The sequence below is a fragment of the Bos mutus genome, chromosome 16 (assembly GCF_027580195.1).
Source record: "Bos mutus isolate GX-2022 chromosome 16, NWIPB_WYAK_1.1, whole genome shotgun sequence".
Taxonomy (NCBI): Eukaryota; Metazoa; Chordata; class Mammalia; order Artiodactyla; family Bovidae; genus Bos; species Bos mutus.
In genome coordinates this window covers 13,795,677-13,816,747 of record NC_091632.1, presented here as the reverse complement: position 1 = coordinate 13,816,747, position 21,071 = coordinate 13,795,677, and the positions used below count along the sequence as shown (strand labels likewise).

The window sequence follows — 21,071 nt, the reverse complement described above, 5'->3', positions numbered from 1 at the left end:
TCAGTCTAACTCACCTTCTCCCATGTTTGCAATCTCATTGTATGGCTATCACCCCAGTCACCCTAACCGGGGACCCAGGGCCCACTTGGATCGCCTCCTCTCTCCTTCTGCAGTCCTTGCTTCTGCCTCTGCAGCTGTTCTCAAATCTCCCCTTGTCTCCTGGCTCAGGCCACAGCACTGGTCCAGGCCCTCATGGCGTCTGGGATTCTGATTGGTCTTCTATCTGTTAACCACTCCCACACTGCCATTCTCTCCTAAAATGGCCCCACCATATTTAAACTCCTTTACTTGCCATCTAGGTTCTCGCACTTAAGTTCTTCTTGGTCTGACCCTTGACGACCTCTTTAGCATCACTTCAGGCCACTGCCTGCATTCTCCTCCCCTCTGCATGCCATGCACCATTCATCTAGCTATTTAGAAGCTCTTCCTTGTCACTGACATGTTACTCTGCTTTGTGATTTTTCTGCCTTCGTGGGTGCTGTTCCTTCTGTGTTGGATTGTCTGTCTTTTCTTTCCTGAGTTCAGCTGGCTCCTACTCATCTTTGCAAAGTTTGCTCTAGTATCACTTCCTGTGGGAAGCCTCCCTGATAGCCCAGCCTGGATTTGTTATGCCTTCTCTGGACAGTTTTGGCCATAGCATCCTGTACTCATGTGTTGCAGAATTTAGCTTACTATATCATGGTTTTTAATTTACTTATCAGCTTTCTGTACTAGAATACAAGCCTTTGAGGCCAGAATCTGTACCTTACTCATCTTAGCATCCCTGGTACTTGGCACTTTGATGGTACATAGTTGTTATGTTTGGAATTAATATGTGAATGAATGATGTTCTTCCATCTAGCTCGGCATGATTCCTATTATAAAGTTTTTGGGGCCCAGAAAGAACAACTTGGGGGGTGGAACTTGGGAAAGGACTTATTGCCTCCCTTCAGAAGAGGCAGAGTCTGCCCGTCCTGGTAGAGATGCAATGGAGGGTTTCATGCTGCCTGTCCGTTTCCCCATCCAACACCCACTCGCCTTCCTGTGCCCTTCACAGTCAGTCGAGAGCAGAGAATCAGGGCTAGAGTGAGGGACTAGCTTGGGCCTGGGGAAATGCCCAAAAGTCCAGGAATCTTTCTTTTAATGTTTTGTGCCATGCTATCGGATGGACCAGGATCCCAAGCCCTGCCAGGCAGGGTCTTGGATATCTGCCTTGCCAAGTCCCTCTTATCATTGGTCCCAGAGTGCAGATCATGGTGGAGGTGGTGGTGCTGGTGGATGGGGAGGACTGAATGGGGGGTGTGCAGAGCCCTTGCTGATGTTTACATGCACAACTATTTTCCCCCCACCTGGAAAATATACTTTCTTCTCCTCTTGAAGAGCTTTGCAGAATTCATTCCCCGCTTTGTTTTGAGCTGAAGGTGAGCCTGACTCCAAAAGAGACTTTAAAATATTCTAGCCCACGGTTCACACAAGCGAATTCCAATGAGCACTTTCATAAATGGCTGATTTGGGGGAAGATGTCAAAGACCTCTGGAGAGTCTGGGCTGTCCCCTCCTGTCAATACCAGCAGGACTCCCCGCAGCCCGACCACCGTGAGCCTCTTTTCACACTGACCCCAGCAAGTCCCATTTCTCGGCTTAATGGCATTGGGATGGATGAAAATGCCACTACCTTTTATTATAGCCCAAAACTTCTGGAAGAGATAAAAAGACCTGATTTGCTATTCTTGCTATATTGACAAAAATTTGTACAGATTATGATCCTTAAAGGTTGTGCAGAAAAAAAAAAAAGAGCCATCATTCTGGTTGACTCCATTGTCCTCTGAATTCTCAGTCTGTCTTGGAAAGGTGCTCCAGGGTAAAATGTGGTAAATGAGATTTCTGCTACTAGGCAGACTACTTATAACCTCTAAAGGATAAAATATAATATTGCCTAGTCTTGCTTTTCACTGTCATGTAGAAATAGTTGCATGCTCTGTTTATTTAATGTACACCCCCATCCAGGTCTTTGGTGCTTCCTAGCCCACGCCTGGTTTGGAGAACCCCTGCAGGCTTTCAGGGGTCTCATGAGACAATTGCCGTGGTCATAAGCTTGATGCAGAAGGCTTGTTGGATGTTGGAATGGACAGTTGTCTCTGGGGACCTTTAAAACATCCCTCATGCATCTTAAATTCTTAGTAAAGATCACTTGTTCATTTTCGATTTTGGAGTATGGAGTGGGAGGATTAGAAAAAGACCAGTGTTTTACTTCCCCTGGAGGAGCTATTCCAAAGGGCCAAGGAGGCCTCAAGACTGTTTGTTTAGCCCACTACTATTCGGAGTGCTGAACTTAGTTTGCTTTACCAGGAAAATGCACCCTGCACTTAGAGCATGCATGTCGAGTGTTTTAAGTTCCACTTTACAGATGAGATAACTGAGGCCCAGGTGACTTAAGCAATTTGTTGGTGGTCACAAGCAAGCAGATTTGGGACTTATATCCGTATTTCTTTACTCCAAGTTCAGTGCTAGGCTCATTGAATTTCTAGTTTTAAGGGGACCTACATGCCATCAACTATCCTTCCCTCATCCCAGAGCAGACTAAAATCAACCACTATTATCTCCCCACCTCTCCAGGGGTTAAATTCATTTCTTATTCCCCTGGCTTTGGAGAATATAGTACATGGAATGACCATTTGTCTAGCTTATCTAGTTATTTAAAACCTAGAACCAGCTTGGTCTCTGCTAGGATCAGACGCCATGGGGCTTGCGGACAGCCTGAGCCGTAGATTCAGAGAAACATCTCGATTGCCTGGTATTATCTGGCAGAAAAGCCTTGGGCCAGAGTAGAGTGATCTGGGTTTTAGACCCTTTAACTGCCTAGACACTCTGTGCCTCGGTTTCCCTATTTGTAAAACAATGCTACTATTAAAGCCTGCCTTCCCTACACCACAGAGCTATGATTAGGATCAAGTGAAAGTACAAAGGAAAAGCCCACCGCTGCCCAGATTTCAGCATGTCCAGGGGCTTCTCTGAGCAGCAAGTTTTGATGGCGAGGATGGCCGAGTGACTCATGGGTGCACAAGAGGGTGGAAATCTGCATCTGATAGCGTAACTCGTGGTGTAAATGTCCAAGTGCCTCCAGGACCCAAGTGAACCTGTCTCTCCTGTCTTCCGCATGCTCCAGGCTGGGGGAAGTTCGCTCGGCTGACCAGAGCACTGACGAGCAGCCGGGGTGTCCTGCAGCAGCTGGCTCCCAGCGTGCAGAAAGGCGAGAACGTCCACAAGCACTCCCGTCTGGCCGAGGTAAGGGCAAGGGCTTAGCTCAGCTTAACCCTCCCCTCACTTCAGAGGGTCCCTGGGCTGAGATAATGGTCCACAGGGAGGGTGCTGGCTTGGACGGGACCTGCAGGACTCCGGACTCTTGTCTTGGCTGAGCTGTACACCACAGTGTGTGACTCTGGGTAAGTGAATTAACTCTTGTGAGCTTTGTACTTTCCCGTATGTAAAAGGGAACTGCAAATTCCATTTGAAATTGCTTGAGATAAAAGATGTCAATTGACTCTCAGGAAGGAGATAGTAGTGCCATATATATGAAGGGGGCTTTACTTATAAACCTTTGCTGTTTGGGCAATGAATACTGTTATAGGAAAAGAAGATACAGGAAACAAAAAGAAAGAAAATAAAAATCACTTAGAATCCCACTAACCATGTAACATTCTTATAATTTTTGTGGGCTTGCCTTAACTCTTCTTTGTATTTAAGAAATATTCTATTTCTTCAAGCCTAAGCAATGTATTTTTTTACTTTAATGGAGTTGAGATGTATCTAAGAATCAATATGTGCATTTAAGGTGGCTTATATTGCCTTTTCTTCATTTTATATAATTATCAACATGTGGAAAAAAAAAAAAAGTGAAAGCATTAGTCGCTCAGTCATGTCTGATTCTTTGTGACCCCATGGACTGTAGCCCACCAGGCTTCTCTGTCCATGGAATTCTCCGGGCAAGGATACTGGAGTGGGTAGCCATTTACTTCTTAAGGGAATCTTCCTGATCAAGGGATCAAACCCAAGTCTCCTGCGTTGTAGGCAGATTCTTTTACCATCTGAGCCACCAGGGAAGCTGGATTATGAAAGTTTTCCTGGATAATAAATATACTTAATATTACTGTTGTTTCCATAACCTTTGTAGTAAGGAAAACTCATGGTGGTGGTGTTCTTCCTTTTGCTGGGACAAGTGAGAGTCTGGGAAGCCTGGACAAGATATTTGATCAGGCTCAGTGCACCCCCATGATTACTGTCTGTCTTTGGTGGTTTTGCATGCAAACCACTCTCATCTCCCTTTGGTGGTGCCTGGTATTTTTCCCAACTGGACCAAGTAAGGTCTAGTTAATTAGTAAGACCAATTAAGAGATTACACCTTCCACACAGCACATTTCCATCATACCCAAAGATGACACGTCTTGGCTGTCTCTCTGCCTGGTGGTGGCCCGTCAGTTCTTAATCTGTGCGCAGAAGGCAGGGTGCTTCCTGACTTGCCTCTTGGCTCCCATACCCCTGAGGGAGACGCTCCCAGCGTGGTGCAGCTGACAGTGGGTGCTCTGCACATGTGCACCGAATGTCTAACGAGTTGACTACAGAAGATGTCCGTATATGTATAGCAGCCAAAAGCTTCTGCCCACAGTGGGAATGGGGGACATTCACTTGTGTCATGTTAGAGCAGGTGAGACCCTGGATGATGGTAGCGTCATTTTTATCATGACATAGGCTCATCTTATGATAAAAAAAAAGGAGACCATTCAGCTCACAGCCTGCACTCTGTCTGTCCCTGATGCTGCTCTTGGTTAATAAAGTTCCCTCCTCTCACGCTGCTCTCCACCTGGCTCACTCCCATCCAGCCACGTTCCAGCTGTTCCTCTTACAGCACAGGCTTGCTCTGCCTGTAGCTATCTGTGTGCAGCTCCTTCACCAATGGCAAGTCTTTGCTCAAATGTCATTTTCTTTTGTGGCTATCTGTGTCGGTAAGAGTTATAAGAACTAGTAGGATATTTATATCTGAAGAGATTGATTGCAAGGAGTTGGTTTATGTGGCGGTGGGGGCTGGCTGGACAGGTACAGAATTCACAGGGCAGGTTGGCCAGCTGAAAACTCTTGCGAGGAGCTGATGCTGAGGTCCATGGATGGAATTTCTTCTTTCTCAGGGAAACCTCAGTTCTGCTCTTAAGGCCTTTCAACTGATTAGATGAGGACCACCTAGATTATAGAGTGTAATCTCCTTTCCTAAAAGTCAGCTGATTGTAGGTGTCAATCACATCTACAAAGTATCTTCACAGAAGCACTTAGTGTTTGATTAAACAACTGGGTGCCATGGCCTATCCAAGCTGACACATGAACTAACCACTATGCTTTATTCCTTGTCAATTTGGCACCTGTACACATTTCCTTAAACCATGTTTAATCTCCAAATAAAGAGAAAAGCTGAGCACCGAAGAACTGATGCTTTTGAACTGTGGTAATGGAGAAGACTCTTGAGAGTCCCTTGGACTGCAAGGAGATCAAACTAGTCAATCCTAAAGGAAATCAGTCCTGAATATTCATTTGAAGGACTGATGCTGAAGCTGAAACACCAATACTTTGGCCACTTGATGGGAAGAACTGACTCATTGGAAAAGACCCTGATGCTGGGAAGGATTGAAGGCAGGAGGAGAAGGGGATGACAGAGGATGAGATGGTTGGATGGCATCACCAACTCGATGGACATGAGTTTGAGTAAACTCTGGGAATTGGTGATGGGCAGGGAAGCCTAGCGTGTTGCAATCCATGGGGTCACAAAGAATCAGACACAACTGAGCGACTGAACTGACTGAAAGACAATAACAAAGTCATACTTCCACCTAATATGATCCTCTTATCTTTTTAAATTAAACTTTTAATTTTGTATTGGAATATAGCTGATTCACAATGTTGTGATATTAATAGTTTCAGGTGGACAGCAAAGGGGCTCAGCCATACATATACCTGTATCCATTCTCTAGCATATAATCAAAACATACCAACCCTCCCCCAGAGGAGGATGCAAAGTCCTTGGATGAGATCCTTGACATCCTGTAACTTAAACAGTGTGACATAAACTTAATTCCTATCAGTATGTCTTGTGTTAGATGATAAAGGAATAAGAGGGAAGAAAATAAAAGTAATAAATAAAATAAAATAAATTGCCTATATATACACACACACACACATGCAAACATTCATAACAAAATAAGAAATACTCATAACTCTTAATCCTCTCCTTAACCTGCTCTGTTATTCTCCACTTAACATCTCCCGATATACTCTGAAATTGAAATTGTTAGTCACTTAGTCATGTCCAACCAACTCTTTGTGAACCCATGGACTGTAACCTGGCTGGCTCCTCTGTTCATGGGATTTCCCAGGGAAGAGTACTGGAATGGGTTGCCATTCCCTTCTCTAAGGTCTTCCCAACTCAGGGATTGAACTCAGATCTCCTGCATTTCAGGCAGATTCTTTACCCTGTGAGCTACTAGGGCAGCTATACAGTTTACTTATTTATTGTACTTACTGTTCACTGATATGTCCCAAGCATTTAAAACAGTGTTTGGCACATAGTAGATGCTCATAAATGGTTTTTTTTTTTTTTTTTCTTAATTGATCAAATGGATAAAAGAAAGGAAATGATGTTGGTGTTTTTGTCTACCTGTCTGGCATGAGTAAGTGCTGATTGACTGGCAATATGAGGCAAACATCTGGGTCCTCTCCCAGGGGCTAGTAAATTTTAATTAGCCTGGCTAGAGGCTTATGGATTTTATTGATCTTTTCAAAGAACCAACTTTTGGTTTTCTGGATTTTCTCTAATGGTTTCCTGTTTTAAAGTTCACTGGTTTCTGTTCTAATTTTTTTTTTTTTCCTTCTGTTTAGTTTGGATTGAATTTACTCTTCTTTTTCTAGCTTCCTAAGATGGAAGCTCAGTTTATTGATTTTTGATCTTTCTTCTTTATTAATATATTAATCCTATAAATTTCCTTTTAAACACTGCTTTCACTGCATCCCACAAATTTTGATAGGTTGTGTTTTCATTTTCAGTTTGTTCAAAATATTTAAAACTTTCTATTGAGATTTTTTTCTTTGATCCCATGTATTATTTAGAAGTGTTGTTTAATCACCAAGTATTTGGTGATTTTCCAACTGTCTTTCTGTTACTGATTCCTGGCTTAATTCCATTGTGATCTGAGGGCAGACATTGTTTGATTTCTATTCTTTTAAATTTGTTGTGTTTTATGGCCCAGTGTGTGGTCTATCTTGGCAAATGTTGCGTGTGGGCTTGAGAAGAATGTATATTCAGCTACTATTAGAGGAAATAGCCTATAGATGTCCTTTTTAGCCACTTGATTGATGGCGGTGTTGAGTTCAACAATGCATTTACTGATTTTTGCCTGCTGGATCTGCATGTTTCTGTTAGGGGCTGTTAAAGTCTCTAACTATCATAATGGATTCATCTATTTCTCCTTACAATTCTTTTAGTTTTTGCCTCGTGTATTCAATTCTATCAGTTTTTGCCTCAGGTATTCAGTTCTTTCAGTTTTTGCCTCAGGTATTTAATATTTTGATGCTCTGTTGCTTGGTGCCTATGTATTAAGGATTGTTATGTCTTCTTGAAAAACCAACTCCTTTATCATTATCTAATGCCATTCTTTTTTTTTAATTTATTTTTTAATTGGAGGATAATTGCTTTACAATGTTGTATTGGTTTCTGCCATACAACAACATGAATCAGCCATAATTATATATATATATCCCCTCCCTGTCGAGCCTTCCTCCCCTCCCCCATCCCACTCCTCTAGGTCATCACAGAGCGTCAGGCTGGGCTCCCCGTGTTATACAGCAGCTTCCCACTAGCTATCTATTTTACACATGATAGCCCAATCAAAAAATGGGCAGAAGACCTAAATAGATATTTCTCCAAATAAGACATACAGATGGCCAATAAATACATGAAAAGATGTTCAACATTGCTCATTATTAGAGAATGCAAATCAAAATTATAATGACACCAATGAGAACGGCCAACATTTAAAAATCTACATATGATAAATGCTGGAGAGGATGTGGAGAAGACAGAATCCTCTGCACTGTTGGTGGGAATGTAAGTTGATACAGCCACTATGGAGAACAGTATGGAGGTTCCTTAAAAAACTAGGAATAATACTACCATATGACCCAGCAACCTCACTACTGCATATATACCCTGAGAAAATCATCGTTGAAAAAGACACATGTGTTGTAATGCCCTTCTTTATCCCTGATAACTTTTCTTGCCGTAAAGTTTCTGGTCTGTCGGAAATGAATATTGCAACTCCCACTTTCTTTTGCTTAGCATTAGTATGGTAAATCTTTCTTTACCCTTTTTTTTTAATCTACTTGTGTCTTTGTATTTAAAGTGGGTTTCTCGAGTCACCAGTCCAGGTTCGATGCACGATACTGGATGCTTGGGGCTGGTGCACTGGGACGACCCAGAGGGAGGGTATGGGGAGGGAAGAGGGAGGAGGGTTCAGGATGGGGAACACAGGTATACCTGCGGCGGATTCATTTCGATATTTGGCAAAACTAATACAATATTGTAAAGTTAAAAAAAATAAATAAAGTGGGTTTCTTATTGACAGCATATAATTGGGTCTTATTTCTTGATCCACTTTGATAATCCCTGTGTTAATTGGCCTATTTAAATCATTGACATTTAAAGTGTTTATTGTCAGATAATCACTTTAAAATCGGCTTAAAGTTGGATTAATATCTACAGAATTTGTTGCTGGTTTTTATTTGTTGTCCTTGGTTCTGTGTTCCTATTTTGTCTTCCACTTTTTTTGCCTTTTATGGTTTTAACTGAGCATGTTATATGATTCTATTTTTTCCTCTTTCCTTAGGATATCAATTATAATTCCTTTTTTACTTTTTTTTTGTGGTTGCCCTAGAGTTTGCAGTAGACATTTACAGGTAATCCAAGTCCACTTTCAAATACAGTCATCCCTAGATATCCACAAGGTATTTTTTTCCAGGACCCCTCACAAATACCAAAATCCATGGATGCTCAATTCTTTTATATAAAATGATATGTGTTTGTATATAACTTAAGCATATCCTCTTATATACTTTAAATCATCTCTAGATTACTTATAATACCTAATACAATGTAAATGCTCTGTAAATAGTTGTAAATATAATGTAACTGTTGTGAAGATAGTTGCTGGTGGAGCAACAAATTCAAGTTTGCTTTTTGGCACTTTCTGGAATTCTTTTTCTGAGTATTTTGATCTGCACTTGGTTGAGTCCACAGGCATGAAAATCATGGATTTAGAGGGCCCGCTGTAAACTGTGGGTTGGGAAAATCCTTTGGAGGGAGAAATGGCAACCCACTTCAGTATTCTTGCCTGGGAAATCCCTTGCACAGAGGAGTCTGGCAGGCTACAGTGTGTGGGGTCGCAGAGAGCTGGACATGACTGAAGTGACTGAGCATGCATACCCTGCAGTAACACACTGCTTCATGAGCAGTGCTCCTCTAATTGTTCTGTCGTGTCCCTTGTATTATTCTTGTGATTCACTTATCCATAAGTGTACATAAGCACTTATACACACACACACACACACGCACACACACACAGTATCACACATTGGTGCTGTTACTTTGAACAAGCTGTTACCTGTCAGATCAATTAAGAATAAGAAGAGTTTTCTTTTACCTGCCCTTATTCCTTCTGCAGTGTGCAGTATTCTTTTTAATTAAGTAGATCCAACTTTATGACTGATACTACTTTCTTTCTCTCTGAATATCTTCTTTATACGCTTCTTGCAAAGCATTTCTGCTGGCAACAAATTCCCTCAATTTTTATCTGAGGAAGTCTATTTATCCTTTCACTTTTGAAAGATAATATTCCAAGCTATAGAGTTCTAGTTTGGTGTTTGCTTTTTCAACACTTTAAATATTTCAGTCTACTCTCTTCTTGCTTGTGTGGTCTCTGAGTGGAATTATGGTGTAATTCTTATCTTTCCTCGTAATAGGTTATGATTTCCCCTCACCCCCACCAGCTACACACCACCCCCCCTCACCCCTCCCCCATATTCTTTGAGGAATTTTTGTTTGATTTTCTGCAGTTTGAATATGCTATGCCTGCTGCTGCTGCCGCTGCTGCTAAGTTGCATCAGTCGTGTCCAACTCTGTGCGACCCCATAGATGGCAGCGCACCAGGCTCCTCTGTCCCTGGGATTCTCCAGGCAAGAACACTGGAGTGGGTTGCCATTTCCTTCTCCAATGCATGAAAGTGAAAAGTGAAAGTAAAGTCACTCAGTCGTGTCTGACTCTTAGCGACCCCATGGACTGTAGCCTACCAGGCTCCTCCATCCATGGGATTTCCCAGGCAAGAGTGCTGGAGTGGGGTGCCATTGCCTTCTCCGATGCTATGCCTAAGTGGGTTTTTTGTTTTTTGTTTTCATTTCTTTTCATTATCTTGCTTTGTGTTTACTGAGTTTCCACTCTCTGTGGTTCGGTGTCTGACATGAATTTGGGGGAAATTATCTGTCCTTAGTGCTTCAAATATTTCTTCCATGTTTCCCTTCTTTTCCTTCTGTATTCCCATTTCATATTTGTTACACCTTTTGTAGTTGTCACACAGTCCTTAGACATCCTGTTTTACTTAAATTTTTGGTCTTTTTCTCTTTGCTTTTCAGTTTTGAAGATGTCTATTAACATGTTCCCAAGCTCAGAAATGCTTTCCTCTGCCATGTCCTGTCCACTACGGAGCCCATCAAAGGCATTTTTTATTTCAGTTACAGTATTTTTGATCTCTATCATTTCTTTTTATTGGAGAATGAAATGGCAACCCACTCCAGTGTTCTTTCCTGGAGAATCCCAGGGACGGGGGATTGGCTGCCATCTGGGGTCGCACAGAGTCGGACACGACTGAAGCGACTTAGCAGCAGCAGCAGCATTTCTTTTTGGTTCTAAGAATTTCCATCTCTGCTTACATTTCCTGTCTGTTCTTGCATGCTGTCTATTTTATCCATTAGAACCCTTAGCATATGAATCATATTTATAAAAATGTATGGTCTGATAATTCCAATATCCCTGCCATATCTAGGCCTGTCTCTGTCTCTTTAGACTGTGTTTTCTGGCTTTCAGTATGTCTTGCCACTTTTTGTTAAAATCCAGACATAATGTTCTGGGTAAAAGGAACTCAGGTAAGTAGGCCTTTAGTGTGGTGTGAGATATCGGGGCAGGGCTCGGGTGTTTCCTAGGGGCGCTAGTGGTAATGCCTGCCGATGAAGGAGATGTAAGGAGAGGGGCATTTGTTCCCTGATTCGGGAAGATCCCCTGGAGGAGGGCATGGCAACCTACTCCAGTATTTTTGCCTGGAGAATCCCTGGTGGGCTACAATCCATAGGGTCGCAAAGAGTTGGACATGACTGAAGCAACTTAGCATGCACACAAGATATCGGGGGGAGAGGAATCATTCATAATCCCATGATTTGTTCTCGTTCCGTTGCTAGGTCATGTCTGACTCTTTGTGACCTCATGAACTGCGGCACACAAGGCTTCCCTGTCCTTTACTCTCTCCCAGTTTGTTCAAACTCATGTCTGTTGAGTTGGTGTGTTTTAAAACAGTTACTTTTATCCTTCTCCTTCTAGAAGCAGAAGTTACAGTTCCCAAAGGGGAAGGAGGGGGAGGGATAAAGCAGGAGTTTGGGATTAGTAGATATAATGTATGTAGATCAGGCTGAAGACCCTTTTCACAGGTTGAGTTCTCCGGGAGGCAGATGCTGAGTAACATCTATGAAAGAAAGGGAGGAGGAAGCAGCATTGGGCAGGGCAAGCAGCAGACACAGTGCAGATCTGCTAGAGGCCCTGCCAGCCCAACAGGGAGCTCTGCAGCAGAGACAGCAGCTGGAGGAGCCCCACATGGAGCAGGAAGGGCCAGGCCCCTCCACCACCTTCTTGCTCAGTTATTGGTGGGTGCCTCCTTGGGAAGCTCAAGTTTCTGCCCCTTAGGAGGCACACTCCACAGCTGCGCAGAGAACCCTTTCTTGGAGCAGGATCTGAGTCTACTACCACCTTGCTGCTCTAACTCTCTCTGCCTGTATAGAAAGGGAAGTCATGGTTGGTGTATGAGCAGCCATCTTGCTCAGCAGGATTCAGCCTATGGTCTTCATGCAGGAGTGACCTGCTGGAGTCTGGTCTGGCTGGGACCACTCCTTGCTGCCAGCTTCTGTCTTCATGAAGTGGTTTGGGGGAATATATGGAGGGGAACCATCTCTTCCTGTCACATCTCCTCACTCTTCCCTATGAGGGACCCAGGTCAGGATAAAATCTGGGCTATTCGTGATGGCTAGAGCGCAGGCACAGTCCTTCAGTCACATCACAGCCCACAGCTCCTGACACCCTCTCACTATAAGGAGATCAGGTAAATGCCGTATGTGCTGCTGGCTTTCCTGTGGGTGACAGGCTTCGTGGGCTGAAACAGCATTAAACATTACAGCCCACTTGACCACTTCTTGTGTGATCTGGTGCCAGTCATTTCACATCTAAGAATTTCCATTTCTTTCTCTTTCTTCTCTTCAAACGGAGGGAATGAGTTCAATTGAAAATAATATGTATTCACTGATTTGTGAAGAGTAAGGCAGGTTATGAATGTGAATGAACACTTTGGTATACAGTAAATGTTCACAATGTTAGTTTAATATTGTTTTGATTTTTTGTTCTTTATCTTGCTTTTAAAAATACTCTGAAGAGAAGGAAATCTTGCCATTTGCAATGGCATGAATGGACCTTGATATAGCTCAACTGGAATTCCATCACCTCCACTAGCTTTATTTGTACTGATGCTTCCTAAGGCCCACTTGATTTCACATTCCAGGATGTCTGGCTCTAGGTGAGTGATCACACCATCGTGATTATCTGGGTCGTGAAGATCTTTCTTGTACAGTTCTTCTGTGTATTCTTGCCACCTCTTCTTAATATCTTCTGCTTCTGTTAGGTCCATACCATTTCTGTCCTTTATTGAGCTCAATATGTCAGCAAATTTGGAAGACTCAGCAGTGGCCATAGGGCTGGAAAAGGTCAGTTTTCATTCCAATCCCAAAGAAAGGCAATACCAAAGAATGCTCAAACTACCGCACAATTGCACTCATCTCACATGCTAGTAAAGTAATGCTCAAAATTCTCCAAGCCAGGCTTTAGCAATACGTGAACCGTGAACTTCCAGATGTTCAAGCTGGTTTTAGAAAAGGTAGAGGAATCAGAGATCAAATTGCCAACATCTGCTGGATCGTCAAAAAAGCAAGAGAGTTCCAGAAAAACATCTATTTCTGCTTTATTGATTATGCCAAAGCGTTTGCCTATGTGGATCACAATAAATTGTGGAAAATTCTGAAAGACATAGAAATAGCAGACCACCCGACCTGCCTCTTGAGAAATCTGTATGCAGGTCAGGAAGCAACAGTTAGAACTGGACATGGAACAAAAGACTGGTTCCAAATAGGAAAAGGAGTATGTCAAGGCTGTATATTGTCACCCTGCTTATTTAACTTCTATGCAGGGTACATCATGAGAAACGCAGGGCTGCATGAAACACAAGCTGGAATCAAGATTGCTGGGAGAAATATCAATAACTTCAGATACACAGATGATACCACCCTATGGCAGAAAGTGAAGAACTAAAGAGCCTCTTGATGAAAGTGAAAGAGGAGAGTGAAAAAGTTGGCTTAAAGCTCAACATTCAGAAAACTAAGATCATGGCATCTGGTCCCATCACTTCATGGCAAATAGATGGGGAAACAGTGGAAACAGAGACAGACTTTATTTTGGGGGGCTCCAAAATCACTGCAGATGGTGACTACAGCCATGAAATTAAGATGCTTACTCCTTGGAAGGAAAGTTATGGCCAACTTAGACAGCATATTCAAAAGCAGAGACAGTACTTTGTCCACAAAGGTCTGTCTAGTCAAGGCTATGGTTTTTCCTGTGGTCATGTATGGATGTGAGAGTTGGACTATAAAGAAAGCTGAGCACCGAAGAATTGATGCTTTTGAACTGTGGTGTTGAAGAAGACTCTTGAGAGTCCCTTGGACTGCAAGGAGATCCAACCAGTCCATCCTAAGGGAGATCAGTCCTGGGTGTTCATTGGAAGGACTGATGTTGAAGCTCAAAGTCCAGTACTTTGGCCACCTGATGCGAAGAGCTGACTCATTTGAAAAGACCCTGATGCTGGGAAAGATTGAAGGTGGGAGGAGAAGGGGACAACAGAAGATGAGATTGTTGGATGGCATCACGGACTCAATGGATGTGGGTTTGGGTAAACTCCGGGAATTGGTGATGGTCAGGGAGGCCTGGCGTGCTGCAGTTCATGGGGTCTCAAACAGTCGGCCACAACTGAGTGACTGAACTGAACTGAATGGACCTTGGGGGCATTGTGCTAAATGAAATATGTCAGACAGAGAAAGACAAATACTGTATGATCTTATTTTTATGTTGAACTAAAACAAAGCAAGACAAAAACCTCCTGATCTCCATAGATAACAGACAACAGGTTGGTGGCTGCCAGATGCAGGGGGTAAGGGCAAATGAAATTGATGAAGTAGGTCAAAAGGTACAGACTACCAGTTATAAAGTAAGTGAGTTCTGGTGAAGTAATGAAGCATGGTGCCTATTGTTTGTAATACTGTATTGTATATTCAAAAGAGTAGTTAAACATTCTTACTACAAGAAAAAAATTTGTAGCTACGCGTGGCAATTTGTGTTAATTTGACATTGTGGACGTCATTTTGCGTTGTATATCAATTATGAATCATTATGCTATACACCTGAAACTAACAGGATGTTTCCCTGATGACAAAGATGGTGAGGAATCTGCCTGCAATGCAGTAGACCTGGGTTCAGTCCATGGGTCGGGAAGATCCCCTGGAGGAGGGCATGGCTACCCACTCCAGTATTCTTTCTTGGGTATCTAATAAACAGGAAATAGGATGTTACATGCAATCCTACATTTCTCAGTAAGAAAAAAATTTCAATTTTCAGAAGTAAAACAAGTTTTTTGTTGGATTCATATATACATATATATTTCATATATATAGTGTTCATATATATTTATATTGATTTTTTTAAAAACAAAATGTTGTCATAATACTGTATGTGTTATCTTCCAGTGTGCTTTTCCCCCCACTTCCTAGTGTATTTGGGACATTTTCTAAGAGCACATATCCCTTTCATTCTTTTTAATGGTTGCTTTGTATTCATTGCATGACTATATCTAAAGCTATTTAGTTAGCTGTCCCCTTGTTGATACATAATTAGATTGTTACCAGCCTTTGGTTATTACAGATCATAATACTTCAATGAACCTATTTGTATGTATATTTTTGTTTTAATTTAGAAAACCTTAAGACATTCGGAGTAGTAAAGCGTAATTTAACAAGTTTTCGTTTAACTAATTTGTTTATATAGTACATGCTGACAATTTCTCACTCCAAATTCTTTTTTAAAAATTAAAATATTACATGGAAATCCCCTGGTTGTCTAGTGGTTAGAACTCAGCAATTTCACTGCTGTGAGCTTGGGTTTGATCCCTGGTTAGGGAACTAAGGTCCTGTAAGCTGCATCAGTTCAGTTCAATTCAGTCGCTCAGTTGTGTCCGACTCTTTGGGACCCCATGAACTACAGCATGCCAGGCTCCCTATCACCACCTCCTGGAGTCCACCCAAACCCATGTCCATCGTGTCAGTGATGCCATCCAACCATCTCATCCTCTGTCATCCCCTTCTCCTCCAGCCCTCAATCTTTCCCAGCATCAGGGTCTTTTCAAATGCGTCAACTCTCTGCATCAGGTGGCCAAACAGCCAAAAAAAAAAAAAAATTATTACAGGTAAAAAAACAAATTAAAATATTACAGGTAAAGTTGAGATCCTCTTAGAATTTATTCCTAGAGGTAACATTGCCCTAAAGCTGTATGTCTCCTTGCTATTGGTGTTTTGATATTTTTATTACTTATATTTTTATTCATAAACATATATACTCTGATTTGTGGTTTTAAAAATGTATTTTCACAAATGATATCTAATGATATTTTATGATATCATATCATATTTAAAATATTTTAAGTATTTTATACTTAACATTAATTTTTGAAAGCTTTTTATTTTAAAATTATTACAGACTCACAGTAAATTGCAGGGCTTCGCTAGTGGCTCAGAGGTAAAGAATCCACCTGCCAATGCAGGAGATGTGGGTTCAGTCCCTGGGTCAGGAAGGTCTCCTGGAAAAGGAAGCAGCAACCTCCTCCAGTACTCTTGCCTGGCAAATCCCATGGACAGAGGAGCCTGGCAGGCTGCAGTCCATGGAGTCACCAAGAGTCAGACACAATTGAGCAACTAAACAACAAGTTCCAGAACTAGTACACAGGGTGCTCTGTACCCTCCACTCAGCTTCCCTCAGGGGCAGCATCTTATAAACTAGTCTAATAGTAAACAGTGTGACATATAACTATAGGAGATCAGCCTGTGTTCAGTTCAGTCGCTCAGTCCTGTCTGACTCTTTGTGACCCCATTGTCTGCAGCACGCCAGGCCTCCCTGTCCATTACCAACTCCTGGGGTTTACTCAAACCCACGTCCCTTGAGTCGGTGATGCCATCCAACCATCTCATCCTCTTTTGTCCCCTTCTCCTCCCACCTTCAATCTTTCCCAGCATCAGGGTCTTTTCAAATAAGTCAGCTCTTCACATCAGGTGGCCACAGTATTGGACTTTCAGCTTCAACATCAGTCCTTCCAATGAATATTCAGGACTGATTTCCCTTAGGATGGACTGATTGCATCTCCTTGCAGTCCAAGGGACTCTCAAGAGTCTTCTCCAACACCACAGTTCAAAAGCATCAATTCTTTGGCACTCAGCTTTCTTTATAGTCCAACTCTCACATCCATACATGACCACTGGAAAAACCATAGCCTTGACTAGATGGACCTTTGTTGGCAAAGTAATGTCTCTGCTTCTTAATATGCTCTTTAGGTTGGTCATAACTTTCCTTCCAAGGAGTAAGCATCTTTTAATTTCATGGCTGCAGTCACCATCTGCAGTGATTTTGGAGCCCCCCAAAATAAAGTCTGTCTCTGTTTCCACAGTTTCCCCATCTATTTGCCATGAGGTGATGGGACTGGATGCCATGATCTTCGTTTTCTGAATGTTGAGCTTTAAGCCAAGTTTTTCACTCTCCTCTTTCACTTTCATCAAGAGGCTCTTTAGTTCTTCTTCACTTTCTGCCATAAGTTATTGATATTTCTCCCAGCAATCTTGATTCCAGCTTGTGCTTCTTCCAGCCCAGCATTTCTCATGATGTACTCTGCATATAAGTTAAATGAACAGGGTGACAATATACAGCCTTGACATACTCCTTTTCCTATTTAGAACCAGTCTGTTGTTCCATGTCCAGTTCTAACTGTTGCTTCCTGACCTGAATACAGATTTCTCAAGAGGCAGGTCAGGTCTGGTATTTCCATGTCTTACAGAATTTTCCACAGTTTACTGTGATCCACATAGTCAAATGCTTTGGCATAGTCAATAAAGCAGAAATAGATGTTTTTCTGGAACTCTCTTGCTTTTTTGACGATCCAGCGGATGTTGGCAATTTGATCTCTGATTCCTCTACCTTTTCTAAAACCAGCTTGAATATCTGGAAGTTCATGGTTCACGTATTGCTGAAGCCTGGCTTGAAGAATTTTGAGCATGCTCAAAATCAACATATGTAGAATATTGTCAATTAAAGATCATATTCAGATTTCATCAGTCTTTCCATGTCCTCATTTGTGTGTGTGTGCGCCTTTGCACAATATATACATGTGAGTATGTGTTTAGTTTCAGAAGAAGCTTCCAAACTATTTGCAGTTGCAGGTGGCTGTAGTGTTTTACGTATGAAACGTCCAGCTTCTGTCCCTGCCAGCATTTGACATTGCCACTACTTTTTATTTTAACCATGTTACTAAGTGTGTAGAGATAGCTCATTGTGATCGTAATTTGCATTTTAAATGGCTAAAGATATTGAATGTCTTTTCATGAGCTTGTTTTCCAACCATATTTCCAACCTAGTGAAATGTCAGATCATGTCTCTTGCCCATTTTCTGAGTTCTGTTAATATTTCTTCCTTTTTTATTGCTTTAGAAATGTTAGCTTAATTTATTTTTTTATTATTGGAGTATAATTGCTTTATCATGTTAGTTTTTGCTGTACAACAAAGTCAATCAGCTCTATGTAGAGATGTCAGCTTACTTTAAATCCTCTGGTTTGGTGTTTACTTTCCTCTTGTAGTGAGCTTGTGCCTGACCTGAGATTGTTGGTGGGAGTCTGTTGGGTCCCCACTCGATGAAGCATCTGGATGTGGTGGTTGAATTTGCCTGCCAGATTAATAAATTTTCACCTGGTTCAGACCAACTTTCCTGTACATGGTTTTAGCCCTAGGCTCCCAACCATGTGAACAGCAGGAGTTTGGACCCACACTCATATATGGCAGGTACTTGGGGTTCTGATCGCTTACATATAATCCTCTTCTATCCAAAAGGCCAGACAGATGACCAGGGTCTTTTTTACGTCTCTGAGGCACGGTTAATGGTTTTCTGCTCCATGCCTCTTTGTCAGGGCAGTGCTCTGCTGCCCCAGCAAGAGCATGTGGTCTCCCTTCCAGTCCCATGCAGTGCATACCCAGCTCTGAGAAGCCCTGTTTCTGAAAAACTCCTGGACTGTTTTGTTTCAGCTCCTGCTGGCAGCTTTGGTTTTGCATTTCTTTTACTGTTCCAGCGCCTAAGATTTTGAACTTTATTATTTCTTTTGAAACGTTTGTTTGAATTTTTAAACAGTGTCTCAGTGTGTTGGGTATAAATGGATGGGTTACCATTCTTGCTTAGTCCCTTCTACTGATTGTTAGCTCTCTAAATACCTGTGCTAGAATAAAAATGGTGGATTACTAGGTGTGGAATTACAGAGACAGAGGGTAGAAACATTTCAAACTGGGATGGAAACTGCCAAGTTCAAACAAGGTTATGCCAGTTTGCCAGTTTCTTTCTTCTCTCACCATAATTGCTGTCGGTTTTTACTCCATCTTAAGTTTTAGCACTTCAGTTAAGTCTTAAAGGAAGAACACCTACTTTTCAACGACTGTGCACGGGTTTGGTCTAATCAGTATAGAAACTGCTTTCCTTATGTACACGGAAGTGGTGTCATGGCCGCCCACATGAGGAGCACAAGATGGCCCTGCGCCAGCCATCTTGCGGCAGCTGGACAGAGACGCAGAGACCAGAACTTTACTTACTGGGCACCCGCACGGCTGGGCTTACTGTCCACATTCCCGGCTGATGAGCAGGTGCACTGTCCTCGGCTGAGAGAGAGTGGAAGGTGGGTTTGTGGAGGCCAAGCCAGTAGTGTGTGTACTCAGGCATGTCCCACTCTTTACGACCCCATGGACTCTGTAGCCTGCCAGACTCCTCTGTCCGTGGGGCTTCCCAGGCAAGAATACTGGAGCAGGTTGCTATTTCCTTCTCCAGGGACTCTTCCCGACCCAGGGATCAAACCTAGGTCTCCTGCATTGCAGGTGGTCTCCTGCATTGTAGGTGAATTCTTTACCGACTGAGCCACCAGGGAGCCAGTATTAGGGTCCCTAGTTTTTGGGTCCCTCAAGCCAGAATCACTGGTAGAGGCTGCCAGGTTGTATGTGAGCAAAGGTGTTTTTTCTGAGAAATAGGCTGTATGTGCCTTGAACTTGACATTTCCCACTCCGCTATTTCTTTGGGGGGAATGGGGAGTGTTGACGTCATCTGACTCTTCAGAGTCAGGGGAAAGTGACAACACTCAGGAGTGTCACCGTGCAACATCATGTTCTGATGTTTTGTACTTGAATATGTTAATAACTGGCAACAGGAACTTCTGCCGCAATTATCTGGGTTTGGAGCTCATTTTGTGTCTCATAGAGAGTCTTTTTTGAATACTCACACTATCTCAGTATGCCACAAGTTGTGCCTGGGTAGTGAGCTTATCATTTCTGGAGGTGTGTTGGGTGACCGTTTGATGGCACATGGACGGTGAGTTTTGAAGTGTGGCTGGACTAATGGCCTCTGGTTACCATCCGGCCCTGAAGGGTAGCCTCTGCCTGGTGGCTCCACCAGCCCTCAGGGCCACAGAGTTCTTCCAGTCAGCACTCTGCACTCAGGGCTGAGATCTTATAGGGGGGACTGTTTGCATTTTTCCTAGGAGGGCCATATTGTTTATTCAAGCAGGTAGGGAAAAACTCACATGTTCAGTGATGCCAGGGATCAACTCTACACTTGATTTTGATTAAAAAAAAAAACTTGTCAATGAACAGCTTAATTGAGGTTTAAGGATTTTTTGTTGGTTTTTTCCCCTTAGAGACAGGATGATGTAGTGGAAAAAGGAAGGGATTTAGAGTCAGACTGACCCGAGTTCTGTCCAAAATTCCACTGTATTCCAGCTGTGTGATTTTATAAAAGTTGCTTAAGCTCACTCATCTTTCCTCATACTCATGAACTAAAGATGCTACCTACCCGGAAAGACCATCATGAGGATTCGTGATGCTTCCAAAGACACATCCAATCCTATCACTCCCTGCTTAAAACTCCTTTAACATCGTCTTGTTATTTCTTTGGATAATTTAAAAATTTACATTGTGACTTACAAGACCTAACTCCCCTCTCTAGCCTGACCCAGCTCTATGCTCACACTCGGTGTCAGCCAGTGGCATGCACACTTGTCAGACTGTCCCTGCAGCCTTGGAAATGCCCTTCTTCTGCCTGCAACTCTTGCTGTGTCTCTCTGCTGGCCTAGTTCCTACCCATGCTTCAAGTCCCAAGGTGGACTTCAGACCTCCCCTGTGAGGCCTTCCCAACTGCCCTGTCCCAGGGCAGGTAAGCCTCACTTTCAGAGGCTCTCCTTGCCATGGGCAGTTTCCTCTTTGAGCTCTCTTGCCCTGAGAATGCTGCTGTTTAATATTTGCCTCCTCCAATAGATGAAAGGTCCGTGAAGACAGTATCTCTCTTGTTTATTCTACATCTCTACCAC

At 42.6% G+C, this 21,071-nt stretch overlaps 1 protein-coding gene across 1 annotated transcript in view; it reads left to right on the top strand.

Moving 5' to 3' along the window:
• KCNH1 (potassium voltage-gated channel subfamily H member 1) overlaps positions 1 to 21,071 on the top strand; it is a 377,358-nt gene that overhangs the window by 6,328 nt on the left and 349,959 nt on the right. Inside the window, exon 3 of the mRNA XM_070384380.1 lies at positions 3,145 to 3,263. Within this exon, the coding sequence (XP_070240481.1) occupies positions 3,145 to 3,263 (119 nt within the window). The remainder of the gene's footprint in view (positions 1 to 3,144; positions 3,264 to 21,071) is intronic.